The following is a 27401-nucleotide window of genomic DNA, read 5'->3' on the forward strand; positions in this document are numbered from 1 at the left end:
TGTGTACATATTTAATTTTACCAACTGCATATGCTGTAAGCAGTATTTATGTTTAAGCCTGGCATTTAAAGGAATTTCAATTAACCCTAATATTATATTCTTAGTAGCTAGATGAGAATTAAGGGTTCAAATGTTTTATTAATTATCAGACTAGAGGGCTTCTAGACTGTGGCATAACTGTTAATGAAAAGAGGACACTACTTTGCAACTTAATAGCAAAACCTATATTAAAATTTTTTTTCCCCCTAAGATAGGCTTTTCAAAACAATGCTGGGAAAGTACGCTTATGTGTGCCTCACCGGCAGCCGGCGTTTGGCCGAAAAGCAGCAACTCGGTTAATTTTCAAGTCATCTTTTGGCTTGTGTTACGCTCCGAATTGCAGACTGAACGGTTTTAGATCACCCCGGTTTGGACACTGCCAGTGCTGCTTTCAATACACAAATTTAATTTTTACTGGAAGATGATGCCCAAACTCATTAATCCTTAGAATATGTACGACATAATAGTATTAAAGACAAATAGCATAGAATATGTACAACATAATAGTATTAAAGACAAATAGCAGTGGTTCTTTTTTTTTTTTTTTTTATCAAGGTATGCAATGAAACAAATCTCGAAATCAAGATGGTTTTTCTGGACTATTTAGTTCCTGAAGCTTCGCTGTTTTCTGTACTGGATGAGGTTATCTAGCATACTTTTGATAGAATATTTTTATAAAATCATTTGTTCTAATCTAAGCATTTATCATTATATGCAAAAAGATTTCTTGATGAGAATATTATAGACGGTACATGTTTTTGACATTAGCATTTTATTTGGATGACTAATCTTGCAGATGTGAAATTTTAATGAATTATTCATGAAATTGCTTTCCTCTGAAATTTTAGTTTGCTCTTAATGCTAGTTATTAAACATTTTGTGTGTGTGTGTGTGTGGTTTTTTTTTTTTCTGTATAAAATTTGATGAAGGGAAAAATAAGGGTGTGCTTCCTCGGGAGAAAAGGTAGCCTCTATCTTTTCAGTGTTTTCCCGTTCCCTAAGTGGAGGCTGAGCACTCTGAAATCCTGAGGATATGAGCTTCAGCCCTCTGTGATGATGAAAGCTTTTAGTGAAGATTGATTTTAATTCTGTGTTGGAAGCAGCTGGTGATACACCGAAGGCCTCTGCCTAACATACAAGATCAGCAGGTCAGAAGGGGCAAAGAAACTTAGGCTGTCGCGACTTTTTACTACCAGTGTGAACCAGCATTTTATTGCATTTGAGAATGCGATCATGTCAGTAATGAGTACTGACTACACAACATTTTTTTTTTATTGTCTGTATCCACAGACACGGAATGATGGAATTACAGTTGATGTCAAGGAATGAGTTGCTTTTATGCCTTATCAAAACAAAACGAAACAGAAAAAAATTCTTGTTACTGGCAGCACATATCCACGAAGCACCGTGCGCACAGTCCGGGCTGTACCATCATCATCTTTAAGGCTTCTTGGGTAGCAGAGATCGTGTGAACTACCCTGGGCCCCATAAAATGCCTTTAGAATCGTTAAGTCTCATTCTCAGGATAAAAAAGCGAAACTGACATTCAAAAACATCCAAAATATCAAGAGGGGATACCGTGAGCCAACAGGTACCCAAAAGATTCAAAATCCTTATGAGCGTTTTCTTTGTACCCTTGGAAACGGAGCTCAGCTGGAATGTGGAAAGGAGAGGAAATATTTTTTTTCTTTTTTTTTTTTTTTCATGATAAAATAGCTAGTGATTTACATCCATCAGACGTTGGGTGCAGAATCCAAGGTGTTCTTGACTAGGTCTGACGGAATGCTGGAAACAGTGTTAGAGCTGTCCCAAGGTGGCGAGGCCGGAGGTCACTCTTCACGTACAGAAGCCTTGATACTTCTGCTCACTGCTGGTTCACTGCGGGCAGCGTCACTCTCTTACAAGGACAGACTCTAGGGACAAGGACGATGGATTCTCATTCCTGACAGTGCATTTGCCTGATACAAGGGACTATCTCCCTAAAGTACGCTTTTCTTCTTCGGAAAAAAAAAAAAAAAAAAGTAACAAATTGTCTTTACATCTTGGCACCTTGTAAAGTTTTTTTTTTTTTTAATACAAAAAGTTCAATAGCTTTGACAACTCCCCATTATTAATCACTACTTCACTGATAAACTTTGAAAGTGTGACCCTGGCATTTCATCATGCAAAATATTTACTGCAGCAGGAGAAAACATTTTTTAAAACAGCATTTTTTTTTTTTCTATTTTCAAATGTATGAACTGGTTTAAGATAGCCAGGAAGGCAGTGGTAGGATAAACACAAGGGATAGGAATGTATCAAAAAACAGATTAACACACACGCGCGCGCACGCGCACACGCACACACACACACAAATCTGTACAAAATGCTCTGATCAATGAGAACAGAAAAAAAAAAAATCTGTCAACTATGTTACAATTTAAAAGCCAAAGGGGGGGGGGAAATAAAAAGGTTAGGGAATTTCTCCCTCCCACATGTCAGGAAATGTCATCCAATAATCTTAAAGCAAGGATATAACTAAATAAAATACATGTGCAGCATATCCTGCAATCCCATTACATACAGTAGTTTTTTCCAAAGCTATTTTTTCCTTTTTAGTATCGTTAATATAAAGCAGTTGCACAAAAAGCAAAGGTGTTTTGACAAACAGGTGTATGCATTTATTCCTTTTTTAGGAACAATATCTAAAAAAAGAACCGCCCTCCGCCCTCCCCCAAAAAAGACAAAGATTCACACAGACACGTCGGAATATATGTACAACATAATAAACCCCATCCTAAAGAAGCGACTGGAACACCCCCCCAAGGGATACAGAATCAGAATTGTAAAAATCATAGTGAAGTTTGCTTGCTGTAAAGCCTGAGAATTTTTTTTTTCAGTTGGTTCTTCTGCAGGGCTGTGATACCTGCAAAGATATGTAAAATCTAATTTTTTTTTTCTTTTTGCTACAGTCTTTAGACTAAGCATGCAAGACATACGACTAAGTGCAACTGAGTGAAATGTATTTTTTTTTTAATTTTCATCATTCCCTAAAGGTTTGAACTGAGGTATGCGTACTAACAGTTTCTCATGCTGTTATCTTTACTCATGTCTAGCTACACATGCTGAGAATGAACTAATCTACCAGATTTTTATCCTCTTTTGAATACCAAACTAACCAGCAACCACTCAGTTTAGAAGCACAGGGCCCCCTTCCCATGACCCTGTCTGGCTACTGCCTGCACATCATGAAGCTGCCTGGAAAAGTTAAAAAAAAAAAAAAAAAAAAAAAAGTCTCGAGTGACCACAGACTGCCCTTTATACAGAAAGCAGAGTGAAGCTTCAAAAGAAACTGGCAAAGAAGTTTTTGTACCAAGCTTATGAGTGGACGGGAGTGTTACTTTTTTTTTTTTTAATGAAAAATGCTGACCAAAGCCTAATTAGAAAAAAAGGAAGGAAAAAGGAAAACATTAAAACAAAACAAAAAACCTGGAAGATCAATGCCCAGACAGAGCAAAATTGATGCAGTGATCCTAGCATGGTCCTTAAAACCAAAGTGGCATACAATCTTTCTGGAAAACAAAAAAACGTATTCTAGAAATGGTACTACATGATTGAGTTGCATTGTAGAAGCTTTTCTGTTTTCTTTCCGTTTTATCTTGACTGTCTCCTTTACTGGTTACTCCCTAATTTGCAGTGGCGTCCATTCATGTTTTTGAGACGGGACTCCCTTCTTTCCCTTGCTCCTGTAACACCTTCAGCAGCCCCGTAACCTCTCTTTATGAGTTTTGGTCTCTGTTGAGGTACAGAACGAGAAAAAAACAAAAAAACAAAAACAAAAAAACCCAAAAGTAACAACTTTGGTTCCATTACCTAGTTGGTCTTCTAAATTTACTCTATGACGAAGGAGCAGTTCTCTTTCTCAGGTTAGCAATAGCCTAGAGCTCATCAATTGCCTCTAAATTCTTTCGCCTCCTTTGATCAACAATAAGAGGATATTTGGCTTCATCAGATAAAGCATAAAACAGAGAACATAATTTACCTTTGTGTAATATCTTTGGTAATTTTAGAAAAAAAAAAAGATACAAAGAATATAAATTAAGCTCCGAAAGGCTCTCCAACTAAAACAAAACGAAAGCTACGGTCCTAGATAAATGAGTGAGTGACAGGAAAGTGGGTGCAGAGTGGAGGCGTTGAGGGGTTCTAAGGACTGAGGTTGTACTGACCGGTGACTGTCATGCTCTGCGTGCCATGGATGTTTCTCCAAACGCCCAGGGGCACCATGCACCCCTGTCTCCTCGATGTCTTCTCGTGTTAGTTTTGGATACTGGCTTGGTGTGATAATATTGCATAACAAACTGCAGTACCGAATTCGCGCGTTTGAAATGAACACTTTAGCATTTGCTGAACTCAGTCCTCATTAACTTCCATAACAAATTCAATCTGAAATCTAATTTGCATTCAAACAGATTAATGCCACCAAGCAGGTCTGGGCTGATGTTTAAATTCAGCGCCGCCACCACTTTCCGCAGAGTTGCTCAGGGAAGCCAGCTTTTTTGGCCATTTTGCAAACAAAGCAACCCATGCTGGTTTTAGCCTCAGCGAGCCTGTGGCCCATGGCAACTTGGTCACCCGAGGGAGAGCCTTCCACAGCCACACTGTCGGTCTAGTAGGAGCTCTTGCAGGGGGGTGGGGGGGCGGCGGGGGGGGAAGTGCTGCCTAGGTTTCCTTGTGCTGGGGAAATGCTGTGGCCTTTGTTAACCACGATGGTAGCTGCAAAAAAGAAAACACCAAAACCCAAAAACTGAAACCAAATCGGAAACAACCCCCTTCCCACCTCCAATACTGCTTCGTGGAATGAATCTGCATTGTTCCTAGGGTGTCTCTATTCTTTTTTTTTTTTTTTTTTCTGTCATTCATTCTCTTTCTGGCAGGACTTCACGTCTGTGTGAGAGGACCTTCATGTGTAGAGTGCAGCATTTGGGACCTTTTTTTGAAAAAAGACCAAACGGAATGTTTTCTGACTTTGGAGAAAACGTGGTGATGTCTGAAGGAAACTGGAATGAGTGACAGAAAACTACGAACGAGAAATGACATTCAGCTTTTGTATAATAAAAACACCTATTAACATTCATCACAAGGTACAGAAAACTTGAAGCCTCCGGGAGGCCGTGGGCCCAAATGGAGGCCTGAGGTCAGAACTTAAAAATGGTATAGTAGAAGCAAGAAAAAAAAAAAAAAAGCAATACATTAAAAAGTTTGGGATAATTACTTTTTAACCCCCTCCCCCCCAATACACACACAAAGGCCTTCCCCATCCCAACTGGAAGCAAAACGAAAACAAAAACGAACCAAAAAAAAAAAAAAAAAAAGTAAAGGCAGTGAGAATCAACATGCAGTACTGTGCGAATCGGTCGTCGGTTGGAATCCTTAAATTCCGGGCAGAGGCTTGGTCTGCAGCTTCGGTGCGCATGCTCAGTTGGGTGTCCTCAGTGTCCCACGCTGGCAGGACTGCAGTTCAAAGTCTGCTGCTAAAAGTGAATCAGTTGTTTAGCAAATGTACAACACTGATGTTGACTGTTAAGAGAGGAAAATCCCAAGTACCAAACAAGTCCATCCAATGCACAGAGTACAAATTCCTTTTTTCAACAAAAAGTAGAAAAATCAAAAATACTCCCAAATGGGATTCTTGATGGCACTAAGAGTTAACACGTTTCAGAGTTGTCAAAATGTAGTGAAAATCCTCCAGACTGTACAACAAATGGAGAACAATTTCACTGCTAACTTTTGACGTGTTTTGTTTTTTTGTTTTGTTTTTTGTTTTTTTTTTGTGTGTGTTTGTTTGTTTGTTTTTCCCAATCTTCGTTCTTGGGTTTGGCCCCCGCCCAGAGACGTTCACTCCATGTCCTCGTTTACTGGTTCGTCTTCGTAATCTCTGTCGTGGTCAAAATCTGGACTGTGGTTGGCTGTTGTCACTAAGGACAGAGGCCCTTCAGCTTCCTCTGGATCGAGGGGTTCTTCTTTGACGTGCACAGGATGCCTGGAAGAAATGAAAACAGGTTCACTCGAGGGCCCCTCCCAACCACGGCACGTTGGGGGCTTTGGGCAACAGCAGCCACACGCTGGGACTGTAGGGTCCACCAGCACAGGCTCTAGCCACGTGTAGCTCCTTAAATTAAAACCAATGAAAACTTCATGCAATTTAAAATGGAGGTTCTTAGTTCCACTGGGGCAGCACAGAGAGGACAAATTTCCGTCATGGCAGAAGGTTCCTTTGGGCAGCGCTGCTCTAGAGTGAGCTCTGGCCCGAAGCAGCCTCTCTTCCCCACGAGTATGTCTCCCACCGTCCTGTGTAAGTCACCCTGGGCTCTTGTTAAAGTGCCACGTGTGACTCAGCAGGTCTGCGGTGGGGCCTGAGACCCTGCATCCCTAGCAAGCTCCCAGGCAAGGCCGCTGGTCCCAGGAGGGCCACAGATAACAGGGCCCGGAGTGGCATCCTGGGGAGAAGAATCCGAGTCTTCCAATCATTACGTGAAATAAGAATCTGTAACACAATGGTGGTTTGTGGGGACCACTGAGCGCGGGAGGCTGGGCTAATCGTGGCTTGCTGTGTGTTCTGCTTTGCTAGTTAACATGCAGAACCTGTGAAAGAACTCTCCAGAGACCGACCCCAAGCGAGGTTCTATCATTAATCAACTTCAAGCAAACACAGCAAAGAGACACCATGATACATGCTTGAAACTCCAAATTAATGCATATTTTCACAAACTGTCAATAAGGCAAGAAAAGCCCTGCCAGGAAACACAAACGGAGAGGAAAAGGCTCGCCCAACACAACAATATGATAAGAAAGCAGAGCCCCAATCAGAATAATAACGCTGTCAGCTGTAAACAAGGCAAAACAAGAGGGCTGGCTGGTAGCGGCCACCAGGACGCCGCAGCCGGTGACGGGATCTGCCAACTTTCTCATTACGGCCCAGCACACGGTGCCCCCGAAGGGGACTGCGGGGGATCACGGAAACCACTCCGATAACAATTGAGAAATGTTGTTCGTAAATCATATTTACAACCGATCCTTTGCAAATACAAATTACTTTCTGTTGCAAGCCTTTTGATATGTAAAAGAACCATTCAAGTTAAAATGGTCCCATCGCTGGGACGGGCTGCAGAAGGGAGGATTTTTTAATTGACATTATCCAGTATTAGTAATAAGAGGTGGTACTGGGGATGGCTGATTTCCTAAATAATTGATGTATGCAAACCCCAAAGGCCACTTGAACCATTTAAAAACAAACAGGAGTGCTTTGGACTGCCCTTGACGATGTGAACCTTCAGAAAACCAATTGACTCTAAAATTAGCACAGCCTAGAGAGTGTCTGGGGGTAGGGAGATGTCAGGATAAATAGCTTTTAAAAAATGGTGCCCATCTTCCTAAAAACAAACTGCAAAGCGCAATGTGTCTCCAAGTTGGAGTCCCGTGCATTTTATGGGTTGTGCTCCAACCTTTTTCGTTTTTTTCATGGCCCGACTTCTCTGTGTTTCTACAGGAGGACCCAGGACTGGCTATGTAATTTGCAGAGCTCCGTGAAGAGTGAAGATACGGTTCAAAAATGAGCCAGAGTTTCAATATGGAAATGGCAGCGCGTTGCCACTTCTAACCATGCCTCTGAAGCCAGCCCTGGTAGGATTCCCTATATTCTTTTGGGAAGAATTAAGTGTACTAATGATTATGCCTTTAAAAAAAAAAAATCACCCATAAACCAAAATTAAGGTAGCTTTTTTGTTTTTGCCTATCCTCTCCTGTGTGGCATCCTATTTTACATATCATATACCTAACAGGTGCGATTATTTTGTCAGCCTTTTCCGTTGTAATTTTTATGGGTATATGAGATGATGCCTTGTGTGGACGCATCAGTTCCTTAATACTGGGCATTTTACGATTGTCTTTTTTTTTTTTTTTCTCCCTTCTGCTCTTTGAATAATACAGCGACCACTTTTATCCATTAATCTTCCTATTTCTGTTGATTTACCTCCTCAGGATAAATTTCTAAGAATGAATTCTGGGAGCAAAGGCCAAAAATATCTTTATGGTTCCTAAGATTTATTACAGTATTAATTTCCAAACGGGTGATATCAATGTAGACTGAACTTCATCAGCCCCAAGCATTACTTTTTAAAAAACATTTTGTTGCTTAGCAGGTATATGGTAAGCTCCAGTTACCTTAAATTGTTCTTGGATTGGAGACAGCGGTGACCATTTCTTCCTGTTTGGATTTCGTATTTTCACTACTGAGCAGTGCTCCTTCATAAATTACTCCCCCCCCTTCTCTGCTGATCACATTTGGCTAGAAATGTATCTATGTGTTACTTAGCCCTGTATTGAAGTTCAAATGTGGTTTCCCTTATCAACATTTTCGTCCTTTCACTTCTTTAAACAATAAGTTTATAAACCTGAATTTGATGACCTGATACAAGGCTATATGGGCAGAAGGGGGTGGGAGGACGGAGAAGAAATGGAACATTCTTAATGAAGTTCTTGCTTTATAGTGTTCCACTCTGACAAATGTTTTGCTAGGCACAAACAAAACCAAACCAGATACAATGTTCATGTTAGAGAAGATTTTGTTTTCCCTGGAAAGTTGCAGCTAAGCTTGAGTAAGATTATTTGCCATCCCCAAGACACAGGTTAGGACCCTATCACGCATGCTGGCTCACCCCAGCGCCTAATGCAGAGCGGGTCCCCAACAAATGCTAACCGACGAGATCCGTGTGACAACCTGACAACACAACCGAGTTAGACATTAAGGCTTCTTAAAACTCCAGAGAAATGAAATCCAGCTTCACAACATTTCTTGATACCAGCAGATCCCCCTGAGTGTGGCAAATGCAGTCACACAGGCCTGCAGCGCTTCAGAGAATAAAACAGAATGGATTTCCAAGCAAGACACCTTTCAGGTGAGATGCAAACTATTTAAGATACGATGCTTCACATACATTCATGTGTCTCCTAGAAATCGGAACTGCACGAGGCACCATCTCGCACATCGCCCCCTGCCCCACCTTTCCCCCCAACTCCTACTTCCATGAATAACTGTGCAAAACCACATATTTCCCTCCTTACATCTGAGTAATTCCTTTGTCTAGCCACTCTGGGAACACGAGAGTTTTTAATGCTGACTGGTGTTTAGAGGCATTGTGTTGGGAGGGTGTGTGCACAGCATGGAGTATTTCGCTTTGTAGCTCCGTGAGCTCCTATCAGGATAAAAGTCTAATGCCCCAAAGCCATAATTATGTGGCTACTTTCTCGTGTTTCCGAAGAAAAACACAATGTGGTAGTGCCGGAGCGGCGCAGAAAGGGTCGGAACGAGGAGCTCTGCTTCGACGCTGGACAGTAGCTGGGCTGCCGTTCTAACAAGGCCCTTAAAGCCGTGCCGTAAAGTTTACGGCTGGATTTATTCCAATAGACTAGAACAGTTAAGAAACAATTTGCATCATAGCAGGGTAATGCATGTTGCACAAGAAGGAAAACTATGTCATTACAGCATTCACTTAATGGAAATACAGGGTCAAAAAGAGTAACAGTCTGTGACACTGAGAGCAGGCACAGGGACCATGCTGTTGACATGTAATTATATTTAGCAAACAGTGTAAAGCGGGGAGATCTGAACAACAGCATGCATTTTGACATCTTTACGTAGGGTTTCCTGAACAAAACCAAAACAAACCCAGACAAAACCCGACCGAAACCTTCTTTTCATTAAAAATTATGCTGACTGCTTGTGAAATGTGGTTTCTGGTAATACTGGGATTAATTCAAAGTTGCTAAACAAATTAACTTTGCAGTGGCTTTATCTCGTACGGCAAAATTAGCGTCTTTCTTAACTGTTGCCTGAGGTTTTTATCCAGATATCTTTCTCTTTTCAGTAATGCTTTGCACCAAATAGTAGGAATATACATTAGCTAACCCTTGGAGTTTGTATGGTTGATGCGAAATAGTCTCTCTTCCATTCCATAACTTCAGAAATACTTGCTGTAACGAGCATTTCTTGAAGTAGCTTATATACCAATTTATATTTGCTCTGAACTTCCTTAATATCTGAGTAAACACTCCTGTCGTGACAATGATTTAAAAATGAACACGAGTGTGACTACAGTCAAGTCAGAAACACCAGCCTGCTTTAGGAAAGACGACACACAGCAGCACCAGTGTCAAGGATAAACACGCTCTCTTAAAATGGTGTGTAGGAAATGCTAAGAGACTGTTCACATAAATTAAAAACGATTATTTCCATCTTTTAAGATCCTTTTCAAAACACATTGGGCATGAAATTCAAATGCTAAATAATCCAATTTCAGATTCCCTCAAACCCACCCCTTCCCTGGCTGACAGCATTTTTCTTTTCCGTATTCTTTGATGCCAATTCTTTCTGGTCCTCGTGGCTACAGGTCACATTTTCCATTCCCATCACTCAAATTATCTTAAGATGTTGGTCAGGTAATTCGGGAGGCGTGTGTACACAAAATGGCCTGGATTGGTGTCTTCCTTTAAAGTGGGAAACAGTGGAGAGACATTTGCTCATAGGGAGACACTGTCCCTCTTGAAAATCCCCCACAAATACAATCACTTGGAAAAACGTGGCTGCTTTTCTTTTTTAAACTTTCCCTGGCAGAGAGGGAGCTGCCCCCGTCAGGGCTCTTCCGCCGCCGTCGCCCCCCATGGTGGAGGGGGGTGTGGTCCGCCCGGTCCTAGTGCCATTCACATTCAGCAGGGACACCATCGCCCATCACTTCATTCAGTTATATGGTGCTCATTACACTGCCGTCTGCTGCTATAATGCTCCTATTAATTTTCCTTTTGATATTTTAAGAGCAATGTATAAATCATGCCGCCTTTCATTTGTGCCATCATTAATGCTTGGTCATAACGCTCCAGCCTTGTGTTTGCGGTTCAGCCCATCACGCAACCAAGTAAACAAGCATTCTTTCTCCCCCTGCTCGGTTTGGCGCGCCCGCAAGTTGAACAAACTGACAGAGACGCATACCGATTTTAGCAGGAAAAGGTAATGCGGCTTAAATAATGGCCTGAGATGCCAAGCAGAGGGAAAAAAAGCAAATGAGTCACCCGTTTTATTGCCGTGTGCACTTGTAGGGCTGCATGAAGCTGATTGCTTTTATGGGAAAGTTAGTAAATGGTCCTTTTCTGCGCTAACCGAGCTAAACATTTCCAGAAGCGCAAACTTTTACCAAGGTTCAAGGAAAGCAGAAATTACAGAAAAGGTATCAAAAGCAGCTAGAGAAGGGCTTGTGTGCACATCGAAGTGGGAGATGGGGACCTGAGCGCAGAGACCTTCTGGGTGGACGGTACTCACACGGCTTGCATAGGGGATCTGCCCGGACTGCTGTCACTCTCGTTGCTGTTGGTATGTTCCATTGCCCCGTTCAGCTCTTCCCGTATTGCGCTGGCTAGGTTGCCCAGAGTGGGATTTCCCATGGAAGCGGTAGTGTATAGAGGTATACTATTCTCAGCCATCGAAGCCTGTTAGCAACCAAGAGAAAACACGTGAGGACACAGAGTAAGCAGAGACAGGGAAGCCGTTAATTACGGCTGTAGTCAATGATCTTCCGTTGAGGTTCATAGATACAAGTTTCTCATAGTGGGAGGAGGATTTTGCTTTAAAAGGCAGACTTGTGACACATGTCCCATGCTTGGTTACCAAGAGCTAGCTGGGACCAAAGCGCTGGTGGGGAGGGAGGACTCAATTTAGCCCTGCTGGGAAGAGTCACGTGGTTTAGACAGGACTATCTAAAATGAGCTTTCCGTCGGATGCCTTCTTTCAAGAGGAACTGAATATTTCCAGATCACAGGGAAATATAATGGAATTTTCATTTCTTTATCCACTTTGATGATGCCAGTATTGGATATTAAAGATCTGATCCAATTATTCTGGCCTCACAGCTCAAACTTATGAGAACTTCCATAAACATTTACCTCTTAGATCCTATAGAAAAGGAAGAGATTATAGAATTGGGGCCCATTTTTATCTCCCGCCATCATTTCGGTTTTGATGATTTTTGAATCTGTTTAGTGTAGTTTGTGTGGCGTTACCCCCCAGTTATCTCAATCCTTCAGACTCAGACCGGTCAACCTGGAATTTTAGGACTGAAGGAAAAAAATATCTGTCACTTTACATGAGTGTCAGCCCCAAAGTGTGGAAACGGAGAAAACAGGAAATCCTGAAGTCTGGGGGGGGGAGGGGGGAATCCTGTTCACTTCCCATCCTCCTGTGTTTGAATAAAATGACCACCCAGTCTCAAATGCAGACAGTAATTAAATACAACCCTGGACTAAAGTATCCATATTGTTTCGTTTGGGTAGTGATTATGACCCAGTAACTTTTCATTTTATTAAAGAGGACAGACGTTCAAAAACTGGCAGTGTAATTAGACCAAGATTTATCAAAACTGTCCTCCTGCAGAGTACAGTAGGCTTGGTTTTCCATCCTAATGAGAGGAAGTACAATCTGGCATGGTGACTTCAATCGGCCAGTCATACAAGAGTCCAAAGGATTCTAGAAATCCTGGCTCTAGAGAGAAAGAAAGAGCCAAAAATGAAGACAGAACGGGTGCAAAGCTGGGCTGCAGGGAATGTGCCTATTATGACAATTGCAGCGTCGCTCACTGTACAAACTCCAAAGCCAGGAATGCCTTCTTAGATACAAGCCCCCGTGACGGGTCTTCACTTAACACGGCATTGGCCAATGGACGATTTCAAAGCCAGGCTCTGTGCAAGCCCACGGCTTTCCCGTCCCTCCACTTCTGGATTTACATAACTGCTTGCTTTTAAAAAGGGGGGGGAAAGAAAGCCTGTTTTTATTTCCAAATGTGGTGAACTCATTTTGAAGAACAGCAAATCTGAACATTCCTTCGCTCTCCTACAGTTTGTTAAATAATTTGCATCAAGTACTTTTTTCAACAGATCTCTTATAATTGCAATAAAGCATTTTTTTCTTTTTTTGGCAGAGCAAAAAGCAAGAACCGTTGCCAGATTATTTTATTTTTTTGCAAACTGCCGCTGGACAAGCATCTTAACGGCCTTCATTTGTGACAACTCAGTGGTCATGCCTCTCCCAGTCATGGAAGTTCTGCTCTCACGCTCACATTTCACCATGACACAGAACAGGGCCCAAGTGGGGCCATCTCTACAGCGTATTTTTTTTTTTTTTTAGCAGCTTCTCCAGTCAAAAAATGGAGAGGTAAGGACAAAACTGAAATGTTTGTAAGAAGGTGTTCTTTGGCATAAGATGGTCACCCTCACGGACAGAGCAACCTTCTTAAGATGATGTGTTCTTCTTGGCTCTCGAAGTGTTCTAGGTGAAGGTCGTTAAAACGTGGGCTGAGGCCCAACAGCCACAGTGGTGAAAGGCATCCAAAAGGCGAGCACTTCTATTGATCCCCCGGTGGTGAGACCAGAAAGGATATAAATGAAGAAAACCAGCCTTGTCCCTTTAAGAAAACGACCCAGTGGGAGGATGGTGCCTGATCGGCCTTAGCGCCTCTTGCACCTTCTTTGTTGAGTTAATCAAAGCAACCACCCAAGGCTGGAAACATTAACAAAGTGGTTCTTTTTTGTACTTGATGTCTACAGAGGAGCAGGTGGGGTACGGTTTTTATAATGGACTTAATTACATAAATGGTCCTGTAGACAGTACGTGGTTTCCTATCAAACTGGCACCTTTGCCGAAAACAACAAAAAAGCCCCCAAAAAACAAAAAAAAGTGCTTCAGTAATAGTGTAGAAGTCCATAAGTACCGCTGCTCCTGGAACATGAACCATGCTAAGCTCCTCGGGGGAAAGGCAGTCTATAAATAAGAAGCTTTACGGTTACCCTTAGTTACTTCACTTTTTCAGAGCATAATGCAATCTGTCTCACGTCCAATGTTTTATTTCTGTAGTGGATTCTGCTGTCCTATTTTATATATTGTATATCATGCATTATGTTGCTCTAGTAATCTTTTTAAGATGTTGTTCCACTATTATTTTTACTTGTCTTGAAAAATGGAAATGGGCAATAATGGGAAGGAAAGCCTGCTGGTACAGTCCTGATTTAATTTGCACAGCAGAAAGTTACAGGAGACTGTCTACTGACCGTGGATCCCAACTCCTCGACGAGAGGAAAAAGATCCATTCCTCCCATCATGAATTTATATCAATTTATTCACCTCACCTCATTATGCGCATAAAGTGTTCTTGGAAAACTACAGGATCGTTTTTTGGGCTAGCCCTGGAAATGAGAAGGGGGAGGGAGGATGCCAAAACCAAATGTTTTCGAGAAGAAACATGAACAGTTCTGTCATGATAAGGCATACTAATTTAAATTAGTCACATAGTGAAGAGAATCCAGAGGCTCACTGCTTTTTTTCTTTCCTTTCCGCCTCATGAATGTAAAATGTGCTTGTAATCTTAATACTCTTCCAGATAGAGCAGCCTTTAAATTCACACTTCACAAGACTCCAGGGAAAATAAGTTACTAATGAATGGTATTTACAGAGTCGGCATCTACGCGTGCTCTCATTTGCTTTTCCTAAAGTTACTGTGTAAACTACAAGTAATTAACAAACTCAGAAAGTAGTTCCTCCCATTAAAGTTAGTTGGTACAGGCTAAAAATAAATAAATATAATCACTGAAAAGCTAAGTTCAGTGCGTTTGCCTCTGCGCGGAAACTGTGTTGAAGGTGTATCATCTACTGTTGGGAGCCGAGAGGCTGTGCTGAGTGATCTGGGAAACTGACGGTGCAGGTCAGGTGCTCAATCATTCAATCAGTGCTTGTTCTATGAGTAGTGAGAACCACGTGCCCGTCCCGCTCTCCTGCCTCTTCACCCACTCTGTGCCCATAACGTCAAGGATCTCAACCATTTTTCATTCTCTCTCTTCCCTTACCCCTCAAGGAGCCTTTTTAAGATGCTCTTGTTTCTCTGTAAAGGTTTCTCTCTGTTTGTGTGTTATGGCCCTTTGGAGGGGCACAAGACATTGCACTAAGTACGGGCGGTAGAGCCCCCAGCAAGAACTCATGCCGTGAAGGTCTGCGACGGCCTTGGATTATAAAATACGTACAGAATATGCCTTTTTCAAGGCAGCGAGATTCCCTTGGCCCATCTTCTAGAACAGTCGAGGCAGGGCCAAACTCAAACTGGACCACTGAGAAATGGGCTAAACAAAAGGCTCGGCGGCCTTGGTAACGCGTATCTGAGTGGTAAACTCAGTCCTGCTCAAAACCAGTGTCTTCATCCCCCGGTAATGCTGGTTATGTAATGAGTGCTTGGTTTGTCAGTGGGAAACAAACATTCTGTACGCTTATGCAATCTTGAGCAATCTGCTGGAAACCTAGAGTGTTCTTCAACACCTCTCTAGTTTAAACAAAAACAGTTTACTTTTACCAAGTGAACCAAACCTGAATCTCTCCCTCCACCACTCCCCCCGCCCCCTTGCAACAGACTGAAGATGCTAAAACAGACTTTAGAAGAACTAAAAAGCTCTGCTTTCTCTTTAAACCCGTGAACAATAGAAGGTCATGTGATACACTGGCCTCTCATCCAGCACATTAATAGCTGTGCTAGAGTAATTACACTTGTGGTATTTTTGCCTCAAGTGAAATTCTGAAATAAGAGGATGGAAATTATGATACTGCTGATAAATATTAATAAGTGAACTTTTAATTTTTTTGCCACAATATTCAAAATGCTAAGCATCCCGCTAATGCTGAAGCAGCCCGATGTGTTTGCCTCCAGGGAGTACGATGCTTTGTGCACTTAAGAAAAAAGTTTAACGGAATTAAAATTTAATATCTAATTAGAGCGAGGCTAATATATTTTGAAATGAGTGGGGGAGACATGTGCCTCTGCTGCAGATTCGGGACAACCATTAATCTTACCTGTAAAGCTGCATTGAGGGGTGTGCAGTAGGCGTGGCTGCTCTGCATGTTTTTAATAAGGGAAGGGTTACTGCATAAGAAAAAGATAAAAACTCAAAGTTAAACGCAATCAGCCCCCGAGTTCCTAAAGCTAAGTTTTATCTTAAGCTTGCTGCTATCCCCTTGCCAAATCAGAAATCTCCCCCATTAACAAAACCAAAGGAAAGTTGGGTTTTCTCCTCAGCCCCTGGCTTTACGGGGCTGGTCTGTGTGAACACCCCAGGGTAGGAATTTGCTCTTCAGGAAAACTGGGTATAAAATTCGGGCTTCAGTTAGACCAGCCCTGGGCACTTCCTCCACTGATGCTCCCCCCCACCCCCCAAAAATCTTGACCTCTCTGAGTAGCTGCCATGAGTCCAACAGGAAGGCAGAAGCTCTGGGGGGTAGGGGAAGTCAGTCAGGGAGCTGGCAGCAGGGTTTCCTGGGAGTTAGCTAGAGAATCGTCTCCATGAGAGTAACTCCAGAATGACCGTAGGAGGGAAGGCAGGATGGCTCTTAAAGGAGGTCCCCCTCTGAGGCACATTTAGTGCTAAAAGAAGATGGGGAGAAGGGGGGGCAGGGAAGGGTTGTTCCCAAGTAAGGCGGGGAGGCTGGGTGGAGATCTTTCTTGCACAGCCAGATCTGGGAGGTTGTAAGATGCTGTGTCCATGAACTCAGCCAAGGAAGACAAGATACCGTTCGAAAAAAATCTCTAGAAGGAGAGGCTTCCAGTAGGAAGCCACCCAGATTGATCGCTCGCCTTTAAAGGAAGTGCGTGTGCTGCTACGGATTTCTCTCTCTCTCCATTCATTTTCATTCACTTAATGTTATTTTCACCGAGTGGGCAAATACCAAGAAATTTACCCCGTTAAATACACATTTTAACTCTCCGTAAAAGCTACCTTTTAACATGGAGGAACTACTTTCAAGCCAAGGTATTTACTCTTAAAGGGTCCCCGTAAGCTGCTGAATCAAAGTACAAGCAACATGTGCATTAAAGACGTCAAAAAAGCATTACTCAGGCACTGGTGTTCCAAAGAGAAACAGGAGAAATACATGTACGAATCACACAATTTAGTTTCATTGCAGAAAGCCGTGGCACTGCTACTTGGTGAAATGCAGAACTACATGGGATGAGTCAACCATGCAAAGCCAAAGCAACAGCAGAAAAAACAAAACAAAAGCAAGTAAAGGCTCTTACTGTGTGACAAGCTCGTCAAAGTTTTCATCGGGGCAGTATTTGCGAGGACGGCCTCGTTGAATATGGCGGCCACGTTTAAACTCTTCATCATCAACTGTCCAAAAGGACCCAAACTCATCCTCTACTCTGATAAAGCACTTATGCAGTGAGAGGTTGGTGCGAATGGCACCCTGGGATAGGAGCAGCAGCAAAGGAGATGGAGTGGCAACAAAAGGAGACGGGGTTGGGGGGGCAGAACAGACATCCAATACAGGGAACAGGAAAAAGAAAATAAAATGCAATAAGCATAAGCAAATGGTTTGTGAGGGTTAATATGCATTGCCACCTAAAAGCTACTAGCGTGGGATGCAACAAAGACCGGCAAGCAGGGCAGGGGACTGGTGGGCATACAAAACAGGAGGGATGAAATGCTTTTTTGCTTCCCTTAACTGAGACAACGTGAAACCGGTTCGTTGGTCTAACACCGTCTAGCAGCCAAAAGCCTCTACTTGACACTTGTTAGCACAATCCAAGCTAGGCTAAGAAGTTCAAACATGGCGGACGTACCCACTGATCTTTTGTGGCCTTCGTTTTTGGAATTCTACTTCATCCACTGTCCATACTGCCCCTTTAACGTTTTCTACTCGCACAAAACACTTGTGAAGACTAAGATTATGACGCACTGCATTCTGCAGCAAGTATAAAAGAGAGAACATTTACATTTTCTATAAGAAAAGACTCCAAAAACAGCAGTAAATTCAGCCTCACAGTCCACATTTGTCAAACCATCCCCAAGAGCTGTAGCTAACCACCCCCGTGGATGACCTTCTTGAGGTTAAGGATGCCTTTTCCAAATGTAAAAATAGAAAAACCAAAATGATCAATTAATTATACTCTGGCATTTACATCTAGTCTCTGGTAGTAGCTACCCAGAAGACATCGTGAATACGCAGATACGCCCCAAATAGGGTTCACAGTAAAAATCTGAAAATACTGTTAATATGACTTCAGAACAAACATGTAGAGCACAAAACTATCCCCTTTAAACCCACTCATCTCTCATTAAAAAGGGTATTTTAAATCATGCAAGATGATAATATTGTTAAATACATTTTCTTCTTGTTCTTTTTTCAAAAGTTTTGGCTTTGATACCTTTTACGGGTTTTGTCAGATTTATCTAAATTGGATTTTACCATTGAGAGCATCACCTCCTGCAGCTGACAGGATGAGGGAGTGAAGTGATCCCCAGCACATCAGAGTCTGTCATCAAGCCACGTCTTACCTTCCCGAATAGATACAAACCTTGGCCCTTACTACGGGCAATTACCTTAATTAACAAAAAATGCCAAAGAAATGAGTAGAACTCTCAATGGCAAAAAGATGATACTCCTACAGCTGATGGTTCTAAAGACACATATTTCTAACCCCCACCCCCGTGTTTCTTGCTTATGGGTAAATGTCATTTCTAAGATCATCCTTAAATGGAGACCCTTGACATCCATAGCCCACTGAAAAGGAGGACCTCGACTCAAAGGTGAAAAGCTTTAACATCTCTTTCCTTCGATTTTCAGAAAAATCCACAACCCGTACTGGGGCCGGGAACAAACATGGCTTCATTTCTTTAGCCTCCTTAGTTGAACGTACTGATCTGGACTCCAAAGTAGACATGAGGACATTACAAAACGACCCAGGCCATTGACTCAGAACTTTCTTCTTCTAGGGCATAAGCGGGTGACCGCTGTGGCCTGAAGACAGGATGCATACATCCCATCTCCCGTGCCACGTTGCACCATCCTCCACTCCACCCCGATGATGCTGCCATCGCTCAAACGTGCGGCACTCCACCCCCTGGGCTGCCTGCAAGTACTTCCGCTCTCGAGATACTGAGCACTGTTGCCACTTTGAGATAATCACCACTGGTGACTCTGAGGAGTCAGATGAGAAAGTGCTGATTTTTCTTTTTCGATAGGGAATATTTAGAAGATAACGAGACACGTTTTAGCACATAGCTAAGTTATCAACTACTCGCAAGGAGAATCAACAAGATACATTCTCAACAAGTCTTTGAGCAATGTCAGCATCGTTGGGGTAGGTTGAAAACATCCAGGTGACCGTGAAAGGACACCCCTGCTCCAAACGGCTTGGACGGGTTTGCATAAAAACAAAAGAAAAATCTCTGAAAATGTCTGTCATGTTGTATGCATTCTTGGTAGGGCAAATTTCTTCACGTATAGGTTGTAGTCTGCTCTCTGAATAAGCATTTTCTTTTTTTATGCTGTACCAGCGCATGGTAAGGGATGCAAAGGGTCTACTCTTAACTTCCTGGAACAATACTAAGGAGGTTAAAATAAATAAACCCAAATTAAAAAAAAAAATCCAGACAGATCATGTATATGTATGGAAGACATAGTGGGGAAAGACATCAACATTTCCCCTCAACCTTATCACTAATATTTTAGAATAAGCATCGAAACATTTAGAACTGCAGATCTAAAGAAGCCACGGCTGCCAGAAGGACCGCTACAGATCTGTCTGCAGCGCATAGCCACGTAAGTAAAGATAGAAAGTCAAACTGAAGTCTTGTTTTCCAAGACTGTACATCGAAGCAAAAGCATCCAGGAATCAAGAGTTGCCCAGAAACGTGAGTAAGCCCTTTTCAGCCATGACTTACTGGGCATTTCATCTTTTGTTTAGGATTACAATACAAATAAGGACACGTCAGGAAAATTATACGTATTTATGAGTCATCTGGTACTTGATCTAGGATTGTTTATATTGATGGCACTTTTTCTTGCAGTTTGCAAAAAATGAAAAAGTTGAAGCTGTAGATCTGAGCTTAAATATCATATTCACAGCCAGTAATTATTTTTAAATTTGATCATTTGCTATTTATAAAAGGCAATTTGAAGAAAATGTCTGCTTCATGCTTATACTTCCTACATTTTGAAAAGCATTCATAGCTAAAGATACTTTGCATTTCATCTCCTAAGGGAGGCTGAGGAAAAGCGGGTAAGGTTTAGAACATGGGTTCCCTTCAGCACCCAAGTGTCTTCATGGAAATAAAAAAAGGATACTTTGAGCCATAACAGATATTCATGGCTGTGTGAGGTTGATAAATTAATTCTATGGTCTTCTTCATTTTCTTTTAAAATGCTAATTTCTCAAGAACATAAAAGAGGCAATGTGTTTTCTGTTTTTGTTGTTCTACCAAAAATTTAAAAAGTATCAAAGGAAATTTCCTTTGCATCCGATAAGAAATCCCTATCATATCTATAATAATGACATGTAAACATATCCTAAGATATTTGCATTTTACGTGTTGTGGAATTTGGGGATTATAAGAATTCTAGGTAGTAAAAAAGCAAAAAACGAAAACAAAAACCTGTCAGATTAGACCTGCCCTCTACAGCAAGAATATTTAAACCAAGAATTTAAAAGCAGTAAAACCCAAACATTTGTGAGGGCTTCATTTAATACAGTGGAAAAACTACTAGAGCAATCTATGAACCCATTGCTGAACTGGAAATGAGGTATGTCACGTGACCCTCAAGCTTTGTTAGGGTATCCCACGTGGAGCTAAGGGATTTGATCTGTTTTATAGCAAATGGTGTTAGAGTGAAGTTGGATAATCTCCTTTTCCAGATTTTCTACGAATCTCTGATGGATAGTGTGATGTAAAAAAACTAAAACCACGCCCCCTCAAAAAAAAAAAACCCAAAAAACAAAACAAAACCCCAAACTAAAACCAAAAACTTAATAATATATTGTGCTCCCCTGGGATAATTCCCATATACAGGGCTAGTCCTGAGACCACACAGCTTTCTTTACTAACTGTGGTAAGGAGCTTTTTTTATTCTTTTTTTTTTTTTTTTTAAATCCAACCAATGAAGGTTATGTCAAATTTTCTCCCAGTTAAAAAAATGTTAGCCATGCATCTCAGCAAATACTGGTGGCGGCTAATGACCGAAAACATCAGGTGACAGTCGTCCGTTCCTTTTCCCTACATATTACAACCAGACAGAAATGACTTTACTGGCTGGTCCATCCAAAATCTGATGCCAATGTTAACGGGAGTCTTCTATCCCAGCATTCTAATCCCAGCAGTACTCTTTTCTCAATAAAATACTCCCATAAATGACTCTTTGAGTGTATCAAAACAATATACGTGTAACTTACAACACCGGCATTCGATCAACAACAAACTCTTATAAAGGGCCAGACCCGAGCCTGGACAGGCCCGCGAGAAACCTCACCTTCCACGTGGCAGCATTGCGTCGAAAGTAAGCAAACATTCGTGTGAACCAGTTATAGATTTCATTTAGTGTTAGCTGCTTTTCTGGAGATTCGAGAATGGCCTATGAAGCAGAAGTAACCAAAGAAGATAATTTATGACCAAATCAGCAGAATCGTCATGATACAGTTTCTTGAAAATATAAAATAACCATGATTCAGAGCTAAAGCCCAAGAAAGGGTTCACAAAATGATCTAAGATTAATGGTTGCATTTAACAGTTCAATAGCAAAATTCAAAATGGAATTATCTAATTGTTTTGAGTTTTTATTTCTGTTTCCGTACAGAAATATTAATTTATTAGTCATTCATAAAGCAGAATCAAAGAGAAATGCAAAACATTTCACTAGCTGATTAAAGCTCAGTAATTATTTAGAGCTCAGATTAATTCTAGGGATCAGAGATTACTGTAGCTTGTGATAATTGACTTGCCATCTTTAAACAGGCTCATTTTCACTGTTGTGTGAAATGAATTTCCTAATAATCACATCGTATTGTAATACTTAATCAAAAGCAATTATGTTATATATTGCAGTTTTAAAAAACCTTATAGAAAAGGTTTTAGCATGCTTGCATACTAAACGGTTTTAAATCTACTTCATCAATATAATATATCCATGTACACGTATACCTTTTGATAGAATTTCACATACTGCGTTATTTACTTACCTGCCTAATTAAAGATGCATATGTAAATGGTGGTCTAACTTCTGCGTTCTTATAAAATTCTTGGTTCTGCGCAATATCTGCTAAATAAGAATCATTGTCCTATTAATTATCACTTTTTAAAAAGAGGCTGGTCTACAAGAATCGCATAGTACAGCTCTACGGGAGGCGAAGATGGAGTATCTACCTGAAGAAATGGGCACGTTGTATTTGTCCGAGTACCGCCTGCGGATGGGTCCCACCGTATGCATGCTGGTGGTGGTGATGACGGAGGGGCCTTGGGTGACGGGAGTGATGGGGGCGGTGGGGGTCGTCGGAGTATGAGGTAAGCTCTGTGGAGAAGCCTCAGATGCAGACTTGGAGAGTGTGACACTTGATACCAGATTCAGCTGCGAGGAAAAGAAGAATTCTCAGAAGCGCTTCGGAAAAGCAGGGAGCAAGCAGGCCTCGGAAATCCAGCAGGGACACTACAGGGGACGCCCGGCTCGCTTTCCTTCTCTAAGTCGATGCTTCCCATCGACTGCAATGTGAGGCGTGTGCCCATGTAAAAACAGTTCACCTAGTGGTTAGTTTAAAAATCTCTCTGGCCATGTTCTCCTGACCCGTGGGTGACACAGGTGTTTTCCAAAGACGGTGAAAAATGAGTGTGTGCAGAAAGGGGTGACCTAGCCCAGGGAAGTTTGACAAGTTCTGGGTCAAAGCATTTCTTGTGTCACGGCGTCGACCCCCTTGAGCAGCCTCCTGTGCTTGGCAGACCTCCCGGGGCGGGGGGGAGCCTCCCAGCACCAGCGAACACCAACGTCGTCGGTAGAAGCCACCAGTTGGGCAACATCGGTCTAGACCGGAGCTCTCCAACAGCACTTTCTGCAGCATGCTGGCGCCCGTGCGGAATGGTTTTACCTTTTCATCAAAATTAAACTTTCCTTTAAATAGCCCCAGGTAGCCAGTGGCTGCCACACTGGCCAGCACTGGGACAGGCTACTTAACTCCATGATGAAACTTCACCGATGCGAGCCGCGGCAGGGACGTTTGGCCTATGGCTCTTATTAAAAAGAGCGGCACTGGGGCGCCTGAGTGGCTCAGTCGGTTAGACCGTCCAGCTCTTGATTTCGGCTCAGGTCACGATCTCGGGATCGTGGAATCGAGCAGAGTCTGCTGGAGACTCTCTCTCTCCCTCTGCCTCTTCCCCCCCACCCCTCAAATAAATAAATCTTAAAAAAAAACAAAAACGTGGCACTGATCGTGTTAGACACCATTTAGCTCTATCAGTCGGCAAAGACTAATCTTCGGAAGCTTTATGTGTAGTCTTCATTAAACACTGTCAAATAGAACACTGGAATCTATTTTAAAAAAATGACATACGAAACACTGGGAACTGTAAACATTTTTTTCCTTCGAGTTTCAAATGCTCAGTAATATAATGGAATGTATAGCATCAAGTGAGGAAACGAGTATTACTTATTTGAAGTCGCACAAAGGCAAAGGAAGCAGTACCGTTTCCTTCCTTCCGTTAGCCTTCGCCTTGAAGTGCTTCTCTTATTAATGAAAAATAATGGGCTTGTCCCCCTTACCCTGAGTTGGTTCTTCCAGAAATACTAAGTCTGGCTACGCTACAGAACTCGGCCATTTTCGACATATTATTGCACAGAACTGAGATCCCAGATACTTACAGCCAGCCCCAGATCCAAGAAACCCTCGCAAAGTAGGCTTACTTGTAACATTTTCTCAAACCAGATTTCAAATCATTTAACAAAATAGTATTTCACTACTGCAGTACCCTTACGGACAAGGCATTATTTGTGGGAGGTATTAAAAATGAGATTCCTCTGGGATCATAAAGAACACGTTAAAAGTTCCAGTTTGTTGAGAAGAGTCAACCCTACTCCCACTCCAGTAATTAAAAAGGCCATGAGAATGCCTCTCATATGTTTACGGTAGTTCCATTAAAAAAAAACAAACAAACACTATAAAAACCAGGAATTTGAAGAAAAGAAAGATCAAATATCGTTAGGTAAATATTCATGGTAAAAATGTAAATATGGTGCTGGAAAGGGAATGTTGGGTAGCAAGCCTGTAGTTGTGCTTTCCAATTCCCCTGGTGAAATGCTGACTCAGCTAAGGCCAGACCCTTCCCCCAACCCCCACGCCTGAGAAGCGCAAGCTACGGGGAGGACACGGCTCTTCCCTCCCCCACCCCTCCAGCAAACTGGGCCAATGCTGTGAGTTGCTTTCTTTTTTATTAGTGCTGGAAACCTGCCTTCATGACATGTATTTGCGGACTAAGTGCTTATAGTTCAGAGGAGCAGCCATGGGACGGAGCAGAACCGAGAAGCCACGGGGGAAGGTTGGGGCTGACCTCCTCTGCACCTTGCGCCTTAATCACCGACCAAGTACAGCAACAGTCCGTATAAGCATCAGCCCAAGCAACGGGTCAAGGAAATTAGTGCATGAAAGGCTACTGCTCATAAATACTTTTAAATGCTTTTAAAATCCAGATGCCGCGAGGCCTAACACTATCCCGCCGCTCGGGAAAGTCATGGATACCATTTGTATAAACCATGTTGTAAACCACCTGCCACTGCGCGATTTCACTCCATTCTAAGACCATCACTAATACGTGAGATGTCCCTGCTCACGCTTTACAGATGAGCAAACCGAGGCCAAAGATCCATGAAATAAGTTGCCTGTATTCATAACCAGTCAAACACACACTCGTGATTCTAGGCTCTCGGTATAAGCATCTTACGCCCAGTTAGTGGGAAAAATAAACACTGGCCAGTTTCAGTTTTCTGTATGCTCATTTTTGGAAAGGGTTCCGTGAATAGCTTTAGTCCCTGCTTATAAATGGCATTCAATAAATACTACTGAACAAATATAACGCATTTGAAACTGAAGTGACAAAAACAGGGACAGAACATTGATTTGCTGCCCCTGAAGACTTACCATCGAATACAGACACCAGTCCAAAGACAGTATGCGTTAGCAACCATAAAGCAATTCTGAGGACTAACTACTTCTTGGCTTTTCTTTTCCGTTTAAGGACCGTACCCTAAACACCATCACTTTCTTAAACACTTAACGAGAATTATAACTACAACGGCCTCAAGGAATATGCCGGCTGCTTTCCCATCTTGTGAGGAAGGGCACCAGGTGTACCGGACTCCAAAAAACCAAAACTCCTGTAAACGTTCAGCAAGCACAAGTCCTTCTCGTGGTGCTCGCACAGGAGAACAGACACGTCACGTGGTGCCGTGTCATAAAATGTGAAAAGAACGGGACATCTGTAGCTTCTACCCAGGGTCTTAACACCTGGACTGTCTGCACCGAAAAAGCAACAGTGAAAAATAAAAAATCCCTCCAGGTTCGCACAACCCACAAAGAAATACACGGTAGAATTTTCTGGAGGCTTTTGAACATAGGTAGCCAATGGAAATAAACGTGAAGCCGGAAGAGAGCAGAGAGGGGGCTTACCAGGCTTGACAAATGACACCGTGATTCACACCCACTGCTGGGCTATCTCTAATAAGCCACAGAGGAAGCAGCCAATCTCAGCTAATTACCAGATAAAAATGTATTGTGAGGGTTCTAATTAGGAGACGCGGATGGAGGTGATCTAATGATTAAATGCTGCATTCGAGTGACCCCACCATCGATGTGCGGTGGTGCAAGATGTCACTGGAATATTTTGTAGAAACAGTAATTTTGCTTCGAGGAGGGGAGGCGGTAATATTTGTAATGATGGCTGTGAGGTAAACTAATTAAAAGACAGTTCCTACAGGAAGAGGGTGGCTGGGAGCAGCTGTGGCCATTCCACAACCAAGTGCCAAGTCTCAATAGAGGAACGGCAGTCAAGTGGAAAATTTCTGCCTGACCTCTGCCCTTGCTATTAATTTGCAGGAAAACTAATGACACATATACATATTCCCACAAAATTGTTCTAATTGCTAATTTGCCAAAGGAGCCCAGATTCCAAATTAAACATGACTGTAGTCTGTGAAGGAAGCAAGAGCAAAAACCTATAAACTCCGCACAGAGGGTGCTTTGCCTCGCGAGATCATTTGAAGGCTGAACCAACAAGTTAATGAAATGTCAACCTTGTCAACTGCTATAGAAGTTTGTTAACTTTTAAACTTTTGTTTGATGATCACATGCTTGTCTCGTGGAGAAACCATCTTTAGGGAGGAAGGTCACGAGGGAGAGAGAAGATGGAGCATGGGGAAGGATTCAAAACAGGCTCTGTGTTCAGACCAAACCTGCTCTTTTAATTAAGGTCTCTGAAAACAGTGGACTACCCCCCCCCCAAAAAAAAAGAGAGAGAAAGAAAAAAATTTAATTACAGACTTTGAACAGAAGAGCAAATCGGGACTTGGTGTGGGTTTTGCTGTAATCTTGAAATATTCATCTTAATTGTAAACTATTAAATCTTAATATAATCATCAATTAGAAATGAACGTATATGCACTTCGTGTTTCAGATAGTAGTTAAGGTTTTAAAAGATATATATATATATATTTTTTTTTTTCCGGGGCATGGAGCAGGAAGGGATTGGACTGGGAGGGTTTCTTTTCCTATTTTTCTTATTGTGTCTATTTTCTATTTAAAAAGAAGTTGCTATGTTTGGAAAAGTTAGTAACTCTGATATTTTCTACATGGCAAGTTTCCGTCATGTGATGATTTCGGCAAAGATAATCGCTTTGAGGGTCTGGCCAGAAGTTAAATTCTTTTGTCACTTAAGATCCGCTGTAGGGTTTTTCTTTTTTAAAATCTCCGTGTGCTCTTAACCACTGTCTTTCCGCCAGCTCCCTTCCAGGAGGACTGTCCTGGGGATCGTACCCATCCCAACTACTGGGACTCTGTCAGCTGCCTCATAATTCTGCTGAGCCCTTTTCTAAAAGATTAATCTCTAGTTTTTAAACAGTAACCTCCTCTCTTCTTTTAAAGATGATGAGTCACTCACATTTTTAAAAAATAAACAAAGCGCTGATGTAAACCCCAGACAGAAACAGACTTGTCCTAAGTATTCCCATAAGAACTCATTTTTATTTTTGTTTGTGCTCTTGCCTCATATGAAAACAGATTCTGAGAACAAAAGACAGACCTGAAACCCAAACACTGGGGCACCTAGCTGCTTAGTAGGGACTTTGAGGCTCACAGAACTCGTTTTTCTGCTCTTGGTGTAACTGCCCTGAGCGGGCTCCAGGCCTGCTTGAACGGCACAGTTTCTAGACGCGATCGCTGGCGTTCAGAGACGGCCGGCCTTTCTGAGGCCTGAGGGACGTCCGTGGGGAGGCTGGGCCGGGGC

The 27401-nt window shown here is 42.2% G+C and overlaps 1 protein-coding gene across 19 annotated transcripts in view; it reads right to left on the bottom strand.

The window, feature by feature from the left end:
• Window positions 1-1221: 1221 nt before the first annotated feature.
• Window positions 1222-27401, bottom strand: part of FOXP1 (forkhead box P1) — a 571962-nt gene continuing 545782 nt past the window's right edge. For 12 of the 19 annotated variants that reach the window (XM_026501232.4, XM_026501229.4, XM_057311876.1 and 9 more), the window contains 7 exons: window positions 22287-22488; window positions 22103-22182; window positions 21397-21498; window positions 17711-17832; window positions 15946-16015; window positions 11386-11552; window positions 1222-6057 (listed from right to left, as the gene is read on the bottom strand). In XM_026501232.4, coding sequence (XP_026357017.1) covers window positions 5913-6057; window positions 11386-11552; window positions 15946-16015; window positions 17711-17832; window positions 21397-21498; window positions 22103-22182; window positions 22287-22488 — 888 coding nt within the window. In that variant the 3' untranslated portion in view covers window positions 1222-5912. The remainder of the gene's footprint in view (window positions 6058-11385; window positions 11553-15945; window positions 16016-17710; window positions 17833-21396; window positions 21499-22102; window positions 22183-22286; window positions 22489-27401) is intronic. The other 7 variants (XM_026501233.4, XM_057311879.1, XM_057311878.1 and 4 more) reach the window with 1 other exon arrangement.

This window comes from Ursus arctos, unplaced genomic scaffold (assembly GCF_023065955.2).
Source record: "Ursus arctos isolate Adak ecotype North America unplaced genomic scaffold, UrsArc2.0 scaffold_14, whole genome shotgun sequence".
NCBI lineage: Eukaryota > Metazoa > Chordata > Mammalia > Carnivora > Ursidae > Ursus > Ursus arctos.